Source organism: Leuresthes tenuis, unplaced genomic scaffold (assembly GCF_036924035.1).
Source record: "Leuresthes tenuis unplaced genomic scaffold, fLeuTen1.0.hap1 SCAF_21, whole genome shotgun sequence".
Lineage (NCBI taxonomy): Eukaryota > Metazoa > Chordata > Actinopteri > Atheriniformes > Atherinopsidae > Leuresthes > Leuresthes tenuis.
The window spans coordinates 26947659-26968888 of record NW_027325375.1 but is presented as its reverse complement, the minus strand read 5'-3'; the positions used below and the strand labels follow the sequence as shown (position 1 = coordinate 26968888).

At 40.5% G+C, this 21230-nt stretch overlaps 1 protein-coding gene across 10 annotated transcripts in view; it reads right to left on the bottom strand.

The window, feature by feature from the left end:
- LOC140280413 (RNA-binding protein Musashi homolog 2) overlaps nucleotides 1–20624 on the bottom strand; it is a 226969-nt gene extending 206345 nt beyond the window's left edge. For 5 of the 10 annotated variants that reach the window (XM_072375744.1, XM_072375743.1, XM_072375745.1 and 2 more), the window contains exons 1-5: nucleotides 20403–20623; nucleotides 20037–20077; nucleotides 19666–19747; nucleotides 19051–19135; nucleotides 9055–9096 (exon numbers count right to left, since the gene is read on the bottom strand). In XM_072375744.1, coding sequence (XP_072231845.1) covers nucleotides 9055–9096; nucleotides 19051–19135; nucleotides 19666–19747; nucleotides 20037–20077; nucleotides 20403–20464 — 312 coding nt within the window. In that variant the 5' untranslated portion in view covers nucleotides 20465–20623. Of the gene's footprint in view, nucleotides 1–9054; nucleotides 9097–19050; nucleotides 19136–19665; nucleotides 19748–20036; nucleotides 20078–20402 lie in introns of all 10 variants that reach the window. The other 5 variants (XM_072375750.1, XM_072375751.1, XM_072375752.1 and 2 more) reach the window with 3 other exon arrangements.
- Between the last annotated feature and the right edge of the window lie 606 nt (nucleotides 20625–21230).

Below are 21230 nucleotides of genomic sequence, written 5' to 3'. Positions count from 1 at the left end.
TGCCAACAATGGAACAACGAACAACTTGACAGGCCTGTCTGGCTGAAAGAATATCATTCTTAATCGGAGGAGCTGGTGCCCCAGAAAAAAACAGAAAGGAATCAGGACAGCACACAAAAAACCACACATATGAACTGTCACACAATGTCAAAGTGAGAAAGAGCAATCTGGCAGGCGGGATTCCAATATCTTACTCTGCAATGACAACTGGATCCAATCACTGCAAAACACTTTAGAGAGTTGGTCAGGCAATCTTCCAATCAGACAGACACATCCAACAAAATAATGATTACACTTAGGCTCTGCTTTTACAGCTCCAAATAAACTGGAGAGGTGCTGCATTGACTGAATGTTTAAAAGCTCTTGTGCGAGTTAAAACGACCTAATAAAAACAGGCCGAAATACAAAATATTCAACCTTTTCTGTGTGTCTTATTATGCATATTTATGGTGAGTTTCATGCAATATTTCACTGATACTGTAAAGATGAAGGGATGTTGGTACTGTATGATTTCTCACATCTGGGTGGACACATCCTCACCCAGTCTTGCTGTTACTGATAAATACTGATAAATGTCTACATTTGGTCTACTCTAGACAGCATGTTTGAAAGCAGAAGAACAGATAAGAAGGGTCTGAGAAGCCCTGAGAAGTTAAAACTGGACAGCAAGGGGCTGTCCCTGACCATGGAACTCATCATCCTGATTAAACAAGACATCCCTTTTTAATTATTTCTTGTATTCCATTCAAATACAATCTCAAAAAGGTCACCGTTAAAAAAATTAGAGATGCACTCCTCCTCGGCCTCTCCAACTGCCACAGCATATCCCTGAAGTGATGACTTTCAAAGTTAAGTGCTTCTCCGCTTCGCTGACAATCTTTGTTTCTCACATTGGGTTGCAGGAGACTTGAGATACTGAAAAAAAGATGTTGTTATCATGGAAGGAAAAATTACCAAGACCACCAAATCAACCTATCACTTTATTGCAGCGGCTAATGAAGAAGAGTGCTACAGCTGAAGAGGGCCCAAGGTCAGTGTCACTGCTAGTTTGTGATGACCATCGCCACTTAGTTTGTGACATTGTTGTGATGAGACCCCACTACAGAAGCAAATACTAAAAACAAACTGCAGTCCGTCTTTTTATAACAGCACAACCATACAAATTGCATCTCTGTGAAGAGGATTTAGGGTGATCTACTGACATGCAACGGGCTGCTTTCATTAATGTGCTTGAAAACGACCATTCCTCATAGTGTGCCAATGAAATCTACAGGTCTTTTTCTATGGAGTTTGCCAGGAGAAACCACCATGTTTTTACCTCGCAGCAGCTCCACAAAGGGCCTTTGAGATTTCTTGTACTTGTGGTTTAATTTTTCCTACACGGTTGGCGAGGAAGGATGAAGCAGGAAACATGCAGCTGGTTTCAGTCTGCATCTTCCCTGATAGATGTTTGTGTGTCTGATGTGAAAACCAACACTAAAAAAATCTGATATAACCTGTTTGGGCTTCCTGTGTTTGAACAGATCTTATTAATAAGCTGTTTAGATTTGCTGGGTACGGTTATGTCAGACACCCAGCTCAAAGGAGAATTCTCCAGTCCCACCATCTGTATCTCCACCCACAACCTCCAATCATGCCATGTTCGCTGCGCCTCACAAGTGGGAAGTCAAAGCTCTTTTGCTCTTGCTTTCAACTTTGCTATCAACAGCCAATTCTCATCAGCAGTTATACATTCAACAAATAGGTTAACAACGTTCTGCAACGACTTTATTTAATATCTTATATACAAACTAGGAGATCTGACTTCTTCTTTGATTGTTCTTAATAGAAAATGGAAATTTCAAGTTCCCATTTATTATCAAATGTCTCATCAATAGTGCAATAGTGAAACCCTCCATTTGAAATAAAAAAACACAGTAAACATGGGGAATTGTTGCCCATATAAGCAACAGATGTTAACACTGGTCTCTAAAAACCTAAATTAAAACTGGAGGAATGAATCGACAATGAAGCCTGTATGTGACAGAGGTATTTTTGACTGATCTAATACCCATCAGGTGGTCATTACATTACTTCTGGGTAAGTTGTGGCAGAGGGGTGATTAAACACTGTGGGCCAGTTCAATGCATAACTCACAATAAGATTGTCCCTCAGAGACTGATCAGTACAAACCTTCTGTGGTCAAACTGCAGATGAGGGAAATCGTTTGCGAATAAAACTGCAAGTCAAGTATTTTGCAGTTTAATGTGTGATAGTGTGAGCTCTCGGGCTAGGAACTGCATTCTCTCCTACACAGTGCAACATGCTTCAGTGGTTTCTGAGCATAATTTGTGTAAGAATTTCCATTTGCATGGGAGCGCAAACTACCGAAGAAGAGGCACCCTCCGCAGGAGGGTTAGAACTGAGTCGAGTCGCTCATTCCAACCGGCTGCTATGCACTAAAGTGTAAAGACAGGGTAGAGAAGGGAGCTGTTATACCGTATTTCTGTGCACTTTAGTCAAATTCTTGACATACTTTTTACCCCACTGTTTGTGTGTTGTGTGTTGACAAAGTGATTGTTATGTTCCTTTGTTTTTGAAGTCTGATGCAAAGTCTGATGCTGGAGGGTTGGTGACTGAAGTCAGAGGACTTTCACCATGGAGACAGAGGTTCGTATCACATCTGGTTCCATTATATTTTCTGACCAAGTATCCTTTTAAGTAGCCATTATCTTTAGTGCTAATTCACAATGGATCTTATTTTGTACCTTTTCTTGGGTTGATAAGTACAGCCCGGTAAGAGTGCTAACAGCCTTGTGATACCTATGCTCTACCCGACATTAAAGCACACGCTAAACTTGAGCATGTCTGTGTTGTTTGTTTTATGTTATGTGTGTGCACATACAGAGCCTTTGATAAGTAGTGTTGAGAGGTATGGTGAAGGACCAAGCCCTCCTCTCTTCTGCTCTCCTCTCCTCTCTATCCTGGATAGCAGGCTGTCCTCATTACTGTCAGTCAGCATCAGGTTTAGCAGTGCCAGGCTCCTGCACAGCCCTCTGTCCTTTCTGCCCCGCCAGCACTAGCCTGCCTGACTGCTGCCATTGGTAAGCATTGTAAGAGCCCCTCAATCCCCTAGAAAACCTAATTACTCTCCACCCGCATCCAAGGAGACCAGAGCAGAAAAGAGAGAAGCAGTGGATAGAAGAATCACACACACACACCCTCCATTTATAAGCGCAATTATTCAAACAATAGAAATGTGTGTTCACATTATATCTGCGGCTAAAAAAATAATTACACTAGCATTCACATTTACAAATCATTTATCTTTTCATTGAAGCATAAATATTGGCAGAGAGCAAGGAAAAAACTAACACAAGATACATTTAAAAAGTGTTAAACGGAAGAAAAAAACCATGCATGGATCAAACTGAGCATGGCTTTGACGACCCGTTAACTGGGTCACTCAGTTGGTGATTGTGTCTGACCACCAAACAAACAGTCATTCATATGTCTCTGCTCTGGCCCCATTTTCATCTGGAGCAGTTCCACTGAGGCCACTGAAAGCAAAGAAGCTGACGGGTCAGGGATTTAAACCCATCTCCAGCCTCAACACTGCAGCCATTACCACAGAGGGAGAAAAAACTCCTTGTGTCATCCTCCATCTAAGGGAAGGTTTATTTATGTTGGCTGCACATCTGTTTTTTTTTTTTTCCAGGGGTGAGGGGAGAGTGACAGTGAAGAATTCCCATCAACTTACTTGTCACTTTTCTGACATCTTGGTCAAACTTTGCTTTGTTCGCAGGCTGGCTCTCTCTTGGTCTCTTGCACTGTCTCAGCAAAACCTCTGTGCATTTAGTGTCAACTGTAAAACCCAATTTTAAAAGTGCATTTATAGAGATACACAGAAAATGTGTCTTCAGTTGGACACGTTGGTCACTCATCAGGGACAGACCTGTGCCACATAGCTCAAAATGCGATGTCAGGTCTGGATAATAGCCTGCACAACATAACATTCCTTCTCTTTCCTCTTCTCTGTGCGCTATCTGCACACCAGAAATGCTTTGAAAAATGGAGTGTGTAATAAAGAAAGAATCTTCTATCATATTAGAAATATTAGGGAGGGCTCCTTGTCATAAACTGAGATGCTCGTCAAAGATAATGATACAATATTCTGTTGCATTATATTATAGACTTTTGTCCTTGAATATTCTTTCAGGCTCATGCAGCTGTGCAGATCTGAGCTGGAACAGGGAAGCTGGTGCTTTTAATAAACTCACAGGGACATTCAAAGGGGCTGGCAGCTACGGAGGTTTCATTTTCCCAGCAGTGAGCTGTGTCATTTAAAATAAGGATCATTTTGAGAGGGGGAATATCATAATGCTAAATCTAGATCAAATAACTGAGCAAGGTGTAAGAGTGGATTTACAAGGCCTTGTAATGCTTAAAGACTAAGAATAAAAGCGCAGAAAAGTGCAGAGAGAGGGAAAGATGAGAGACAGTAAAGGACAATGAGTGACTGAGAGACAGAGTAAACAGAATCTGTGTAGAAAACTCTCTGTTACATGAGTTCAGGCTGACGAAAAAGGGTATGCAACTTTTGTCACTAGACTTCATTAAAGCCTAACACTTAAAATCTCTTAAAACCTCAACCTGGGAGTTCCTTTTTTTTTTCTTCTAACAACAGGCAAGTGCATAAAGCCCACACAGTCCCCGAGAGAAAAGTGTGGTATGCCGACAAGTGGAGGAGGTGGGTCCTGGTCAATTTGTCATTCACAGAAAGAGAGACAGAGAAGGAGAAAGAGGCTAAGCGAAAAAGAGAGTGTGACATGCGAGGATGGGGGTAAGACAAAGAGAGCGGCAAGGAGAAAGAGGGAGCTCCAGCTGCAAGAGACAGCACAGCACTAACATTTGGCCATGAAGTGGGAAGCCAGCGTCACAGAAATTCAATGGTATTTCAGACGGACTGCCCAAAATTACCTTAACCAATGTGCTAACACACTTATCTTTCCTTCAGCTGAATATGAGACATTTCAGGAAAGAAGGGTTGCTGCAAACAAAATAAACAAAACCCTGGAAGTGTTGTCACAGCTGCTTCTATGCAGAACATACTCATTTGTGAACCAACAACCTCCTTTCTGTACCACAGAGTTTGCACACTCGGGCACAGTTAAGACCCGGTCTGGATGGCTTACGAGGCAAATCTCTGTGCAAGGTGTAAGGAAAGTGTTACGCCCATTGCACTGTAAATCGAAGCTGCTCCCTGCTTTCATTTCCATAACAAGCCATCAGAACTCATCTCCCACTGAAGTGGCCACAGTCCCACTGGCAATTAAAATCATGCTGGGACATGCCATGGCTGTGTGTGACTCCACTGTGAGAAACAAAAGCAGCGGCAGCAGCGGTAATGACGCCAACAGTTGAGTGGTAAATCTCGAGCAATGTCGGCAGAAACCGTGTCTTTGATTTCTCAAGAAACTGAGAGCAGGCCCCGTTCGCATGTTTCGGTTTGAGCCTTACTGGAAAATATCAAACAGGGAGACAACAACACACAGCGTCATGTCTCTCTGTCTCCTTTACCACACGTTCACAACACTGAAAAAAGGTGGGTGTTTTCCTTAAGCACTGTGTACAAACACCTGGTCAGATTCTACAGAAGATTCTGCTGATTAACACAGTTTTTATATGTTCTTTAAATCAAGTGAAATATGAAACTTTTTATACTTAAAACAGCATTAGTGCTTCATCACACAGCAAATCGCACATCTCTAATGATAGCAGCTTTTGTTTATCACAGCGTAGAGCATCGACATGAATAATTGGATAATACACATCAGGATCTGTCTGATTCAGCCTAAAAGGTGACTGATCAATCACACCTTACATTTACTTCACACTTATTAATCTGAGCAGCAGGTTGCGAGCTCTGTGGAACAAAAAGAATAAAAAAAAAGAGATGACCCTCTCATTTTAACACACCAAGCACTTATCACATCTGCAAACCAATCTCCAGGTGTGAGCCCTGCATATACCTTTAAACAGGGCTCGCAATGGAATACAGAGATGATGTGCTGATCTTTTCAGGGTCTGTATTTTTGCTGGAAAAATTTTGCCCAGATAAATCATAACAATGCAGGCAACGCTGACATAAAAAAAGAATCATTTTCGTCAATAAGAGAACTGCTTGGTGCGAAACCAAATGCTGCGATGCTGACACCTTTACAGAGAAATCTCTGGCATTCTGAAGCTACTTCCAGCTGACTATCTAACAAAGCCGTGGCTATACCCAGACAGACTAGGAAGAGACGAGGCATAAATGAATGCGCATAAAGCACTTTGCATCACATCATGACTGTTTAATCCTTTCATTCTCATCTGTCAATCATCCTTGGATGCAACCTAATCCCTGAATATTTGTGGACCCAGTCTATATTGATACCTTTGACATGACTTGTAAGCACAGCCTCTATTTATAACACAAAATGTTCTTTCTAAGTCCAAAGATAAGCTTTAGTTGGGGGATATTTATTTGTAATGTGTGTGACAGTCTGCATTTCTTTAACTTGTTTTCTTTGATTGACGGGGCCTGCGGTTATCTCGCGTATGTGCCCTTTACCAATATTATGGGGCAGATGGTCACAAAAAACATAAGATTACTCAAATCATGCATATACATGACGCCCAGACACAGGGTGAAATATGACTATGACTTATTTGTTCACATTTACAAAAGCTGATCCATATAGAAATAAATCTGCTGTTGGTTTATCACTACGGTAAAAAGCTTTAAGTCAGGCAGCATTTCCCTGAAGAACACAAGAGCGGCGTTTTCTCCACAATTTGATTCTATCATTATATCAGGTGTAAATTCTCTTTCGAACTGTGTGCATCTCAATAAAAGCAGATGACTGTTGTGTCTGTTTGTGCCGCTCTACAGTGGAAGTGTCCATGTTTTGGGCCAGTGTCAGGTACGCCCGCTGATACCAGTTGTTTTTCCTGTGATCCTGTCATCCCGGTGCAAACACCCACCGTTGTTTACAGTGAAACGTCCTCCGTGTTCACCTTCACCTCCTGCCTGTTTTGAGCGTTACGCTACGTGATGTACATACTGTATAGTTTTACCATATTGCAGCACTGAACAGGGAGAGGTCATTGGAAGGGGTTGCGAGCTAAGTCTTGTTTCTCGTGAGAAAATTAACGCTGATTGGTCTCGTCACGATTGGCTCCCTTAAGCCCGTGCCACGAGGCACCTGCCAAGCTGGGCTTCTTTAAACAAAAAGGAAACTTATTCAACAGCTGCATACGCAGCCAGGGAGGCAGACAGTGGAGGGGAAAGAGGGACAAAAGAAAGCACATGCAAAACAGAGAGGACTCTCTGAATGGAAACCTTAGAATGGAACTTCTTTTAGAAGTCTTAAATCAATTGAACATAAAGTACAAACCCCTGAAATGTTAATCTATCTGGCTTAATCCCATTGCTGTATAATCCACATTCAATACAGCCATTTTTCTTCTCTAACAAGCTTGCCCTATAGCCATTTTACAAATCATTGGTGCCAGTGATTTCTTTTGGTGCAATTTCTTTTCACTGAGTTGTAGGAAATATGGCCGAGACCGACCAGCAGAACACCTCAAGTAATGTGTTTCCTCCAAGACATCGCCAAACGGCAAGTTTAACACATCTCTGAAAAAAAGATCAACAATAACCACAACAGCAAGTGGGGTCACTTGTTCAGCTTAAATGTGGAAACATCATCAGCCATACGAGCTTTTCTATTGCACCGTCAACTTTTATGAGCAGACCTCAGAACAGAGGAAGCTAGCGTGATACACTTGCCAAGTGAAAATAAAATGTGGAAAAACACCAGTAGTTTCTCAGCCATATGCCGATATCCTTAAGTCACCATGTGGTCTGGCTTTGAAAGCCTGCGCTGCCAATTCCTCATCTGAAACCTGAAAAACCCTTTAACAATGCCCCTCTCTGTGATCCGGGGGAAAGGAGAAAATCTATTATCGATTTCCACCTGGTTTAGGTGGAAGAGACCCTGATAGCGACGCTGACTTGCACAACAGTGCACTGCGCTATAGACTGCACGGTAATAGCTGGGGGATGGTGTGAGGGGGCATGTCAACAAAGCCCTTGACTATGCCACAGCACCATCTGCACATGCTGAATATTTAATTGTCAATAGAACCGCTCAAGACCAGTAATCAAGAAAAGAAAAGATATTACGCATCATGAAGAGCTTGTGTGACAGTTCCTGTGTGATTGGAGTTTGGCTTATTCCTTAAATCACCCATTGTTTCAGTACTAATTATGACAATTTCTACACGCACGCAACACAATAAAGATATTTCTAAATCACTCATGTCATTCAGTCTCATTCAGCTCCAAATGCTACAGAACAACTCCGACTTATGATGCAGCCAGCAAATGTAATTCATCACTGTCAGTGAGAAGTCACCATTCATTTCTTGCAAATTCAGTCAGGGAAATATCAGCCTTTTCACTTGAAAATAAAACTTGCCATTTAACATTTTCACGTAGCATCAGAAACGTTGTAACGGCTAATGTAAGGCAGGAGGGTATTGATTCTTTCTTTCCACAGAATAAAACTTCCAACCAACAGCAAACCCTCTCTGCAGATGCATTCATTTAAAGCTGTCAGTCAAAGCCACACCGAGTCAACAGATGAATTAGCAAGGACCGTTTCACCACTTCTCTTCTGTTGCATTAAACAGTCTGATTTAATTCAACTGCTGACTAAAACTGGCAGATTGTGCCACAAGACTGTAACAACATACAGTTGCAAATGGCTAATGTCAAACACTCTAAACAGAGAGATTAAAAAAGCCTAACATGGTTAAAAAATATAAAAAGCATAGAAAAATAACAAATAATGCTAAACAGGTCCTCAAACTGTAAATGCTTTGGTGAAACAGCATAAAAAACGATGGATCCAGACTATCTGGATCTGCTGTGTGAGGCTATGCAATCAGGCAAGTTAGTGACATCAGACATAATCATAATCAATCACTTTCTTGAATAACTGTAAAAGACCAATTCATTCTTACCTTAGGCTGGGCGCGACGGGGAAAGGCAACCTTAGGATCAATCTGAAAACAGAAAGAGAAAAGTTGTGAAAACATTCCCACAAAGATCCCCAGACAGCATCAAGTCACATTTGGAGTCCCCTGGTGTCAGCTATAGTTAGTAGTATTCTTTATTGATTAAAAATGGGACCTTAAGCACTCAGACAGACTGTTTACAAATGAAGGAAATAAGGGAAGCCAACAAAGATCACTCCAGGAGCAAGACTACAAGTCATGTGTGCCAAGAAACCCAGGCAACCTGTAAAGGCTTCTTCCACGTTGGCTAAAGTTAATGTGGAAGAAGCCTTTATGAGCTGACCACTGGCAGAATCCTGAAAAACAATGGGCTCCACGTTAGCATTGCAAACATATGGCCACATTATTATTTTCTATTTTCTATTATTTATTATTTTTCCAAATTAGTCAGTGTTTTTCTCTCCTTTCTCACAATGTTGTCACAAAGTTATGGTTCATTTTGATGTTTGACGTGCCGCACAAGTAAGTTGGATCCAAAGCAAACAATTAACCACAGTGTTGTAGTCTTTCTTTTCTGTTAAATCAACTCCTGAGGGTACAGCGTACATCCTAAGACACAAGTTCATTTGTAAACTGGCATATAATGCACTGTGCGGTAAAGGACCACATCACATGGTACATTAATCCCCTACAGTAAAACTGCTTATTATTCAAATTCAGCACTGGCCTATTATCTAAGCTCGCTCCTCATAAATGACCCAGGTACATAGATTTACCCAGTAACTGGTTTTATGTCACATTGAGATAGTCACACGGCAGGCCAAAGCATCTGAAGAGAAACGGCTAATATCAATGACCTCATTTACTTTCTTTTGCAAATTATTTAGAAACAAATCAGCTCCATAAAACATTTTAAGCAGAACATTCATTCCATTGGGAGACCACACGTTTAGAACTGCAAATGACCCGTTATGTCTTCAGACTAATATTGATCTGGAATCCTTAAATGCGTATTAAAAACAAGCCTAACTGTTACCAAAAAATGAATAAATGAAACAATAGAAACGTTTGTGTGGAGACCAGCCACACCGACGCTCATGGCCACGGACTCACTTTTATTTTAGGCAGGAATCACTGATTGAATATGACAGGAAGAAAATGAGAATCTGAGGCCGGTGACGCCTCCAGATATTGCCAAATAACCATGAGGATGCGTCAGATCAGCCTGTTTTTCCATCTTGTGCTTGTTATCTCATTAGCTTCATTTTCCTCATTAATTTTAGTGCTATGACGGTATGTGGTTGGGGGGTCTCATCAACCTTGCACTTACAGAGAAGAGCAGTGAGCTGCCTCAAACAGCAGTGTCATCTTAAATTGTCCTTGCCTGAATATCAATGAATTCGAGAATGAATCTCTCCAAAATGCACGTGCTAAACCGAAGCTGTTTTTCGACATTTTGCTATGTATAATACTGAAATATTTACAGTTTCTGCTGCTGTTGCTGTTTTATTCAAGCATTTGTGAAAGTTACTACTTCAGCACAGATGGATTTATTTAAGAAAATGATATTGTATCCTGCTGGGAAAAACAATTGAAGGAAAACTCAAGAAGAAAAGACACCATCTGCACGGATCAATTAAGCCATTGAGACTGACTGCATTTTAATCTGTTTGAAGGGGAGCCATGATGTGCAATGTCCCTGTCATCTTTTCTGCCAGTCTCACTTATTACCGTTATCTTTCCAAATCAGGTCAAAATGAGAAATGAATTCAATAACACCTGGGCACGGTAACCCTGCTTGTAATGAATTTCATTTAAAGATTTGTTTTAGCACTTAGCCCCAGGCATAACCAATTCAAACTCAATTATTTTGTGCACCCCATTTGAGCAAAGACAACACATTATGCTCTGAATACCAAAGTCCGATACTTGGTGATCTGTTTTACTTCTTAAACTCATATAAGAAACCTCATTTTATCACGCTGCGTAAACAGTTTTTTGCCCTGCTGAGAATTCCCATTTAGTGTTAAGATTTCTGTCTTCAACATACACAAAGGAACACTTAAACACAGCAGCAATACAGCAGTTTAAAATATCACAACTGTCAAAAGGAAACAACAGCACGCTAAGAATCACATTAAAATTGAACTACGGATTGTTTAAAATCATTTGCTTTACATTTGATGAACAAAGTGCCTTACTAAATGGCAGAGAGCAACAATTGGCATTAACCTCTGCACTGAACCTGAGATTTTGCTGTCTCAGTTTCACCTGATACTTCCTTCCTGAATCCTTTTTGTTGTGTTGCACGCTTGCCATCAGCATTCGGACCAGTAAAGTGTGTCTGGGCAGTGCATTTCTTTCAGCAATAACACATGCTTTAGTAAGCTCATAAATGTTACATCACTCAAATCTATACAGTAGGTCAATACATTCCACCGTAAACGTTTTTGAGTCAGTGAGTTTTGGTTGTAAAAGAAATGCCTACGTGTCCTGTTGACTTCACTATTCTCCATAAGCCCAACACAAAATATTTGAGCATATCCTGTGACTTGTTGAAGTTTATTTTGGGAACACAGTGTAAAGCTGCTGTGGAAACACGCACAAGTCATCTGTAGGGAGCATGTGTTGAAAAAGTTTCAATATTGCATCTGAGGGTGTAAAGGGTACGTAAACCTTTAGGATTTAAGCTAATTTAAGGGTAAAATTAGACATAAATGTGGTTAGCAGTCCAATTACTCCTACATGTGTATACTCAACTACACTCAAACTGTCCAAAGAGCCAGGAGCTCCCATCCAGTGCGCAGAAAAAGAAGCCAGTAGCACAAAGAATTACCTCAAAACAGCCAAATTTCCCATAAAGCTGTTCACATACTTTCCTGTTAAATGTTAACCAGTTAAATGTGTTAAAATGTGTAAAATCAGCCCATTAAGACTACGGGTCAACTCAAGGTCACTGTCACTCTGCCCTAATAAGCTCCTGATTTGAACAGTTGTTGCACCATTCCAGTAACCTAAAGACAAGTCTGTGTAGTTATTTAAGCTATATTTGCATTTATTAGGGATGTACCGATAAAACCGAGTACAAGTACTTACCTTTTAGTACTTGCAGATACCGAGTACTAAGTAAGTACTGAGTACTAATCAATTCCAGTTCTTACAATTAAACACATTTTATTTTCTTTAGGCATATTCAACCCAAATACAACTGCACTTTGTGCATTTTAGTATTATTATATATATATATATTGTTTTAACATTTTAACTTTCACAAACACATTGCTGTTCCTGTCACACTGGTACCGGTCCTGTAGTAGAACACAGTATTTAATGAATACTGAGTACAAGCACACGCACATGGTATCGGTGCATCCCTAACATTTATTACGATCTCCCACGGAGAAAGTTTCAAGTACCCGTATGTATTTAAACTTTTTCTCAAGCAGTCAGTCAATAAATTGACACCCCCCCATCACTCAAATGAACCGTGCATGTAAAAGGGTTGAGCAGGATGACTAGCAAGTGTGAGCGTGCACTTATCTGTCAAAGTCTGGTGTTCAAAACATGTTTGTGGAAGCGTATCTTAGAGCAAACAAAAGAGATTAGGAGATTACCGAGGAGTGTTGATGCTCATCAGGTCTGAAAAGGTTCACAATCAGGAGAACCCTGAACAACAACAGTGCACAGTGCAGGACATTTGCACACTGCCAAAGATCCCATAACGCAAGTCACATCGAAAGGCTCCAAAGGTATTAAACATCATAATTTAAAGAAGACACATAACTAGAAGCCGTATCTCTGCTTCAGCTATAGCTCAATGGTCATTATATAAGAGCGATAAAATATTTTATTAACCCTACTCCACTGGGGTTTCTTTACGAGAAAAAAAAAAAAAGAATCACCAGCAGAAGTCAGACTTGGAGCTAAATGAACAATCTGTTCTGACCTGAATGGGCTGGAGGTTATGGCCATAATATCATGTTGTTATTGAGAGAAATTGCTGTAACTGAAGATGTGATGTGTTCAAATGTGAACTGCAATCACAATGCTATACTAAATAAAAACAACATCAGCGTGTTTACCTATAATGTTTTCTCTATGATACACAGCCGAACCTAATATACATACATGAAAAATGTCATTCCTTTTTTTGTGAGAAAATATTCTATTTTCCACAAAGATTAGGGGATTATTATTACCAGCAGCTGTTATCTACAGCTGTCTATACAATATATGAGGTCCTTTTTTCCATTGATTCAATTACTCCAGCAATCTCATGGTAGCAGAACCTGTTATGTACAATTGACTGGCAACCACTAATGTGATGTCATTTTCAAAGAGCCCTGCAATTACAGTATGTGTGCCTCTTGCAGAGTGAGTGCCTCAGATAAATCTTAACTATCAAACCAGTCTACACGGTTCAGTTCTTGTGCTTGAGCACGACTACTAACATGCTAATGATGTGCTACTTGGCGAGCTATCTCGCGTGGCTGCAGCCTACAGCAAAACTGGCCTCTTCCCTCTGATGTATTTGCTAAACTTATACAAGTTACATCACTATAACAACAGTTTTTTTTTCCCAATTAAGCTCTGATGCACCTTTGTTGTGATCTCACAAAAAGCTAAAGTGGATTTCCTCGAGACATTATACAACCTGATATGTCAGTGTAATAAATGAGAAGCCCCCCCCCCACCCCCACCATCTTTTTTATCTTCCATTGCCTTTTACTGGAGGGTCTCCAAGGGCTGCTTATGCATGTGACTGTGGGAGATCAGGGCAGAGAAACAACATATATCTTAAGTTCACATCTTACAAAAGGATTTCGTATATTAATGGAGCTCCTGGGTAAAATCTCTTCCCCTCTCTTAAGACGTATCTACGCTAGTGTGATGATGTGGTGTTTAAGCTAAAAGGAAAAAGCCTTATCAATGCTTGCAGCCTCTCCCTATTCAAGCGTGTGAGCAGGTCCACAGGTGTGTGTGTGTGATAGCAACAGAATAGACAAGAAATTATAACATAAATGTGTCATATCTGCACTGTCAATCTTTTACCGATTTTTGCTGTGGAATAACAATTTGTTATGAACCTCAAATCCCAAATGAGAATTTTAGCAACGTCATGCTTAACAAGCAAGTTGACTCCTTTTGTCTGTTCTTAAAAAACAGGAAAGACCATAATGAATATGATCCAGACTTCCTAATATTGAAGATACAACATTAGTGCCTTGACAAACGTCCGATGACGTGTGTGACAAGCGACAGATACAGCATGTACTAATACTGCCTTCAGCCTTAATTAACTGCAGAAGACAGAGCACCTGCTTTACTTAAAAGCAAGCAAGTCACTTTAGCTCACCGATTTGACTTTATGTCCAAATCCTATCGAGCTGCTGCTCATCCATGCATCTTCTCCTGATTTACTCTCGAGCTTTTTCCTGCCTCACCTAAAGCATCTGAACTGCCAGCACTGGTTGACCTTGGGTCATTCAGCAAAGGCTGGAATAACCCAGGACCATGAAAAAAAGAAAAAAGAAATGCTACGGCGCTTTACAGGTTGGAAAGGCATCTGGTCTGTTTTATGAATGATGCATTCATGTGCATCACTTTAGCCTAGAAAAATCTATCATTTCTTAATCATCAAAACTGTTTAACATAATACAGAAAGTATATACCAACCAGCCATCAATTTTTCAAGTGTTACTTTAAAAATGCTAAATCAGGTACAATGATCTCCCCTGTCCTTACCAGCTTGCCTAGAAACAACTCTGGGAACAGATGCTATGAGTTGTGCATTTCTAAACCGAACGAAACATTATGAAAAATGGTAAATATGTTCTGAATTACCAGCATGTGTGTGCTGAAGCCTCCGGGCTGTGTATCCCCATATGTCTCATTCACATTCATCCTTGTCTGAGTGTTTTCATAACCGGACAAAAAGCGGAGCACATAGCATTCAAAAAAGAAGAAGAAGAAGAAGAAAACTGTGATGATGTGCCCATCTTTATCCTCTGCTGATCCTGGTATTTTGCTGGAATGATTTGATTTTGTGGCTCTTTTAACCTCAACAGCAGGGAAATATATTATTCAAATGATTATCCACATTGGTGCAGTATCTGTGTAATCAAAGTAAGACGCTTCTCTTTTAGGTTGGCTTTTTAGCGAGTGTTTTTTTTTTTTTAAATACACACCCACTGAATTTCAAGCATGTAATTCAGAATATCTTCAGATAGAAATGAAAATGAACCAATTCTGAATTATCAGAATACTTCAATTAAATGTTCAAGGTCACCAAACAAAAGAAAAAAGAAATTCACTCAGTATTGAGCTAATCCGAACTGAATATGTGCCAATCGCACACTTATTAGTACCATTTACAAGATTTGGTCAGAGAACTACAGGCTAAATTGCGTGTTTTGACACAGACAGTTCTCAGAGTCTCAGTAACTAACTAACTAGAATCCCTTGGCATTATTCTGATTCCATCCTTCCTCTTGCATCAGAGGCAGCACAGCAGCCCCACAACATGATCCAACCTCCACCATGTTTTACCCCAGGCAGAGTGTTCTTTTCCTTTTGGCCTTCATTTCATTCCTTGTGTATAAACTGATACAAGGGTTGGTTTATTTTATCCAGAACATTACCAGCAGTCATTAGCAGTTCCAGGGCCAGTGTTAAAAAAAAAAAAAAAACTCTTTCACTGTACAACTAACATGACTCACATCACCTCCAGCCACTCACCCATTTCAAGGTTACCAGGGACCAAGAAACTAGTCATGATCGATTTGAGCACTGTAAAAATTGGAGACTGATATCAAACCAACATCTGCAAACAAATCAAGAACTGTTTCATATTTGCATTCCCAACTCATTTTTTCCACTGCTGCAGAGCAACTTTGTGGGGGATATGATAGATAACAATGCAATGCCATCTAGACTGCACAACTGTCAGTTAGCAACAAGGAAATACTCATTTCTACATAAGTTTGAGTAAACTAGAACTGGTCAGTTACGAGATCCAGTTAAACTACACCATCAAACACTCATCGATTACAAAATGGCCCATTTCTGACTACGTCTTCAGTCCAAATTAATTCACATAAACGATTCTCTGCCTTCGCACGCTCCAGTTTGGGCAAAAGCTCTACCTCCTCCACACAATAACTACAACCACATTAAGAGCAAAAACCTTCAGTGGTAAATAATATTGCTACTGGTGGGGAATCGTGAGAAGCATAGCTTTGTAAATTAGTCTGCAAGTAATCTGAGCATTCAGTTTTGCGCTCTGTAAGGGAACCACCAAGCAAAAACATCCCTGTCTCCACACCTTTACCACTCCGGGTTACTTGTAAATAAACACCAAAGTAGAGTTTCACCATTGTAAATCTTGGCCAAGGTATTTATCAAATGGTCATTAATACGACCTATTCCTGGACCCTGGTGAATAGGAGTTGAACCCTCTGGTCATGTAAGCACAGCAATGCCTGATCCAGTCTGATTTGGTCTCTCCACTCATTTCTTATCAGCTCTCAGATGCCTATGAAAGCAGAAAGAAATAATACCCCCAGCAAGTCTGAGTAAAAATCCGCCTCTTTTTAGGTGGGAAAACACTGACAGAATTAGTGTCAATGAGCAGAGAAAGGTTTTCCAAACAGCTTTATGAGTGAGCAACTGGCAGTAAGGTCAGGATGCAGAGCTTCGAGGTGTCTTTGCATTTACACGCGATGATGAGATGATGTTGGATCTTAAAATGTCACTGCACAGTTCTCAGGATATGGTGAATTCTGAAATGTATGAAGCAAATCTGCCAAAATATGTCCTCAAGCCTACAATAAGTAAGATATAATACGACTGACTGAGACTCTATCGGTAGCTGAAACACTAACTGAAGCTGGCTCTTTTTAGAGTTACTGTACTAGGTTTTTGACTGTCATAAATGATCATTTACATTGATACTATTTCATACCACTTGATATTATACAAAGACCACCACCATTTGGGTCATGCCATTATATATTTGCTAACTATACCATCAAATGAAGATGAAGTATCTTTATCACCGGGGGAACTATAATCAGCAAGTGATGACATAAAAAACCAACACTGCTTAGAGACGGCGGTATTAGCAGGTCATCAATGTAATCCAATGAATATCTTAACGGACTAATTAAAGCAGCATGCAGAATTTAACTGTTTCCTGCTCCCACTGTTCACCGAGCGCCTTTGGGCAAAGCATTGAAGCAACAACTGCTCTATTTATCAAGCATCAGCAAAAGGCTGGAGCTGTGCAGGCCAGCTCTCAGGTGTGAGAATATTTTTATGTGCAACCGCACCCCCTCCCACACATCCCCCGACCTTTCCTGTAAGTATATATGCTGTCAAACTGTCACAAAGCTGTTCATTCAAAATGTCAAATTTGAAGATATCAAACTGCTCTAGATTCAAAGTGTGTTTGAATCGTTACCCCTTTCAAGCGGCCCCTTTTACGTCCTCGTATGGACTCCCCTCTGCAGATGATTTTGAGTTTTGCACTGCTGTCATTCTTACTTATTGGTCATTTCACCTTGCCTTTACATTATATTCACTGATTCACCACAGAAATTGAAGCCAAGGTGCGTCCTTATCACCCTCATTCCCATAACACAGTAATGGAGCTGATAGGGTGGAGGACATAACAAATAAAATTCATCTACGCAGGAACGCTAAAACACACCTTCGAGTTAGAAACTGCGTCTGTATTATCTGCTTTTCGTACAGGTGTAAATAACAGTAAAATACTCCCATTTCAAACCAGCAAAAACACTGAAAGCAGTATAAAAAAAGAAAACACTGAGCCATTCTACAGAACTGGCCACAGAGGTCATCGTTTCCTGAGAGGAAAAAGATAAAGAAAAAAAAGGAGAGCCATCATACCACCAACCGAGCAGTGGAAAAAAACTGCAAACAATATAAAGTCTGATGTCCAACAATCAGCGAGCTTTTCAGCTCTGTGTCCATCACAATTTAGCTCAAGGAGATTTCAAGGAAAAACAAAACTTAAATTCACATTCCTTACAATATTCTACTCAGATTTGCACATTTTCAATAAAGCATATCATACATCGCCTCCCAAAGTATAATCTATTTATCTTTCCAAATTCCTAAATACATCCTTTCATGTAGAGTAGGCTTCGGGCCAAGGCAGCACACACAGTAGTTTCCTAAAAGTGCCATTACATACGCTATGCTGGCGTTTGTGGATGCAAGAAAGTGAAATACCTGACAAATAGAATTTCAACTGAACCTTATCTAATCCATCAGCGCAATCATTTCTCAGAAAGGACGAGCGTATTAAAATATTCATCCACCGACAAATTTGAAAACAGAAAAAGACCAAATGATAGTTCTTGAATTTTTCCGATTGATAATTAAATTATTTATATGATGTAATTGGATTTTGTTACGGTCTGTAGTTAGTTTGAACAACATTTTGAGTGTTTAAAAAAAAAAAAATCATTTAACTAGACTGAATTTAGTTCAGTGTTAAATAGAGAACTCTGTGTCTGTGGCGATGGCAACGTTTTTAGGAGAAGCGTGGTTTTTAAACCTGTTTCTCACACTTGCGCTATCAGCACATCAGAAGTGATACAGTACAGTATCTGCTGGGTCAAATGGTAGCGAGGCAGCAGCCCTGAGACAGCACGCCCTTCTGTGTCCACATGAGATATGTTCGCACTGCACATGTGGCTGCAGCAAAGAAGGGGGCGTGTCAGCCCCACTCAACCGGAGAAGTAAAAGTGAACACATATAATATTCACCCTGGAGTTGTGTTTTATTGCTTGGCTTGTGTTGGAGGAGCCATCATACATTTAGCCCATGTACCTGACTTTGATTGACACAGCCTATTGACCTAATAGGTGTTTACCCACAAGCCCCAGGGCAGTGAAAAGTCACAACTGACAAAATAGAGTAAAGACAGAACATGGAATAAACTCTTACAAGAGTAGAAGAGTAAAATCAACTCACCGTCTTTGAGTCTAATTCATGGTGCTGTTGGGCTAAGACTTTATCTACACTGGCAGCATCTGTAAACGTAACAAACCCAAATCCTCTGCAAAACAGACACAAAGATGAGAACAACAATGTTAAAATGCATACATGCAAAGCAAAAATCACATTTTTTTCCCTTTCTCACAACCAAAGATTAAGAAAAACAGTAACTTGCAACAACAATGTTGGAGAACAGCAGGCATCAGCCTATGACCTTATTATTGCTACATTATTCCTTTGTAAATACATTAAAATCCTGATTATGGACGTCCTGTAGCAGATCTGAAGCCGACACAGAGGACGGTGCCGATCATTATTTGGTATGTTACAGTGTGACACGACGCTACACCAACATTGTGGTGCAGTCACAAAGTCAATGTCAAATTGCATTCGGCCGCAGCTTTACAGCAGCGAGCATTTAAGCTTATCTGGCTTGCTGTGAAACCACACGCAGGCGCGCGCACACACGCGAACACATGGGCGCGCGGACACACAAACACACATACACGCTGGATTAACACTAAACACGGTCAAAGTAAGCGATATCGTCATGTGCACTGGAAGGGAAAAGTAGAAAAGCCCTGTATTTACCTTGAGCGTTTTGTCGTGGGGTCTCTCATCACCATACATTCTCTTATTTCTCCGAATTTACTAAAATAGTCTCTAAGGCTGTCTGTGAACAGAGAAAATATGTCGGGTCATTTGACAGAAACATATGGGCATGCTGTTGTCAGTGCATTTCAAAAACACCCCGCGATGAGCATAGGGGTCGAATAGAGGACTTCAGATGGACGGAGATCAAAAATAACATCGTGCGCACACACTACTGAGATATCCCATACAGTACACTACTGCACAGTGCACATTCGCACATACACCGCCAGCAGCTAACGAGCACTCAGTCACAGCGACAAAACAACAAGAAATATTGGACACGGTGTAAAAGAGAATAACAGTCTCACCTGGTGAGGTTTGCCAGCTGAGGCCACCGATAAACATTTTACTGTAAGGGGAAAACACAACAGAAGTGAGTCCAGATGTCAGTTCGGCCATTTTGACGACTAACTACTTCTAAAAGCGACCTTAAAGGATAAAGGAAGACTATGAAAACACATTCGCGCTTAGTAATTCTACTCTATCTACATAAAAGGGGGAGGCCACTCTCGCTACAAAGCTGTGGTCTTTAAAACTGCATCTGGAAACAAACCCGTGCACGGTTTAAGTGCGTACTGTGAGGACGAATCCAGCACGGCAGTCGAAGTCCTTTCCAAGATGTTGTAACATGAAAAAAATCCTACCTTTAGGTTTAAATTTAGAAAGATTCTTACCCCGGGTCATGTTGTGAATCATTTAGGCTTCCGGATGTGGCTTGACTCCCGTCTCCTTCCATATCTATTCCAAACTATAGGCTGGGACTACAGTAACAGTGACAGACACACACAGATAGGGCAGGAGATATGCAAAGCCCCGCTATGAGAATATTACTGAGCCGGGAATGAAAGCGTCACACGTGGGATCAGCTCAGCCCCCTGCTCCCTCCTCCCTCTCTCAGCACGCTCTACCTTGGCCCACAGGGGGCGGAGCCTGGCTCTGTCACCTAACCAATCCAATTGACGTCAATTCAGGCAATCTGCAAACCAATCCTCCGATTTGTCATTTAATTAAGCAATAAGCCACGAGAGGTGCTGGTGGTTTATTACTCTTCTAAATCAGTGAACACATAGCATGAGAAATGTTGTTTTTGATTAGCAATGTTTACAGTGTTTTATGCAGTTAAGAAACTGGGCTTTTCGAAAAGCGGCAGCGAAATATTTTCCATTAATGTCAATTAATTCCTATTCTTCCGCCGAGCAATATAGTCCCCTCGAAAGTAGAGGGGGAATAAAAAGTGGGACAAGTCTTATTTTCTCGTTAATATTTAAATTATCTTCATTGTTATGCCTCAAAAGTGTTTATTGAAAAATAATCAGACTTTAATTCAACTGAGAACTCCATACTGAGTGAGGCAATGTGTAAAACAGGTATTGTGCAGCACCAGTAAACTTCCATCTTGTTTATAATTGGATGATAATTGAACACTAACAACTGAATAAAAACAATTATTGTTTGTTGTAACCCCATGATCACCGCATTTATTTTTCTTAGAGGTAGCTAGC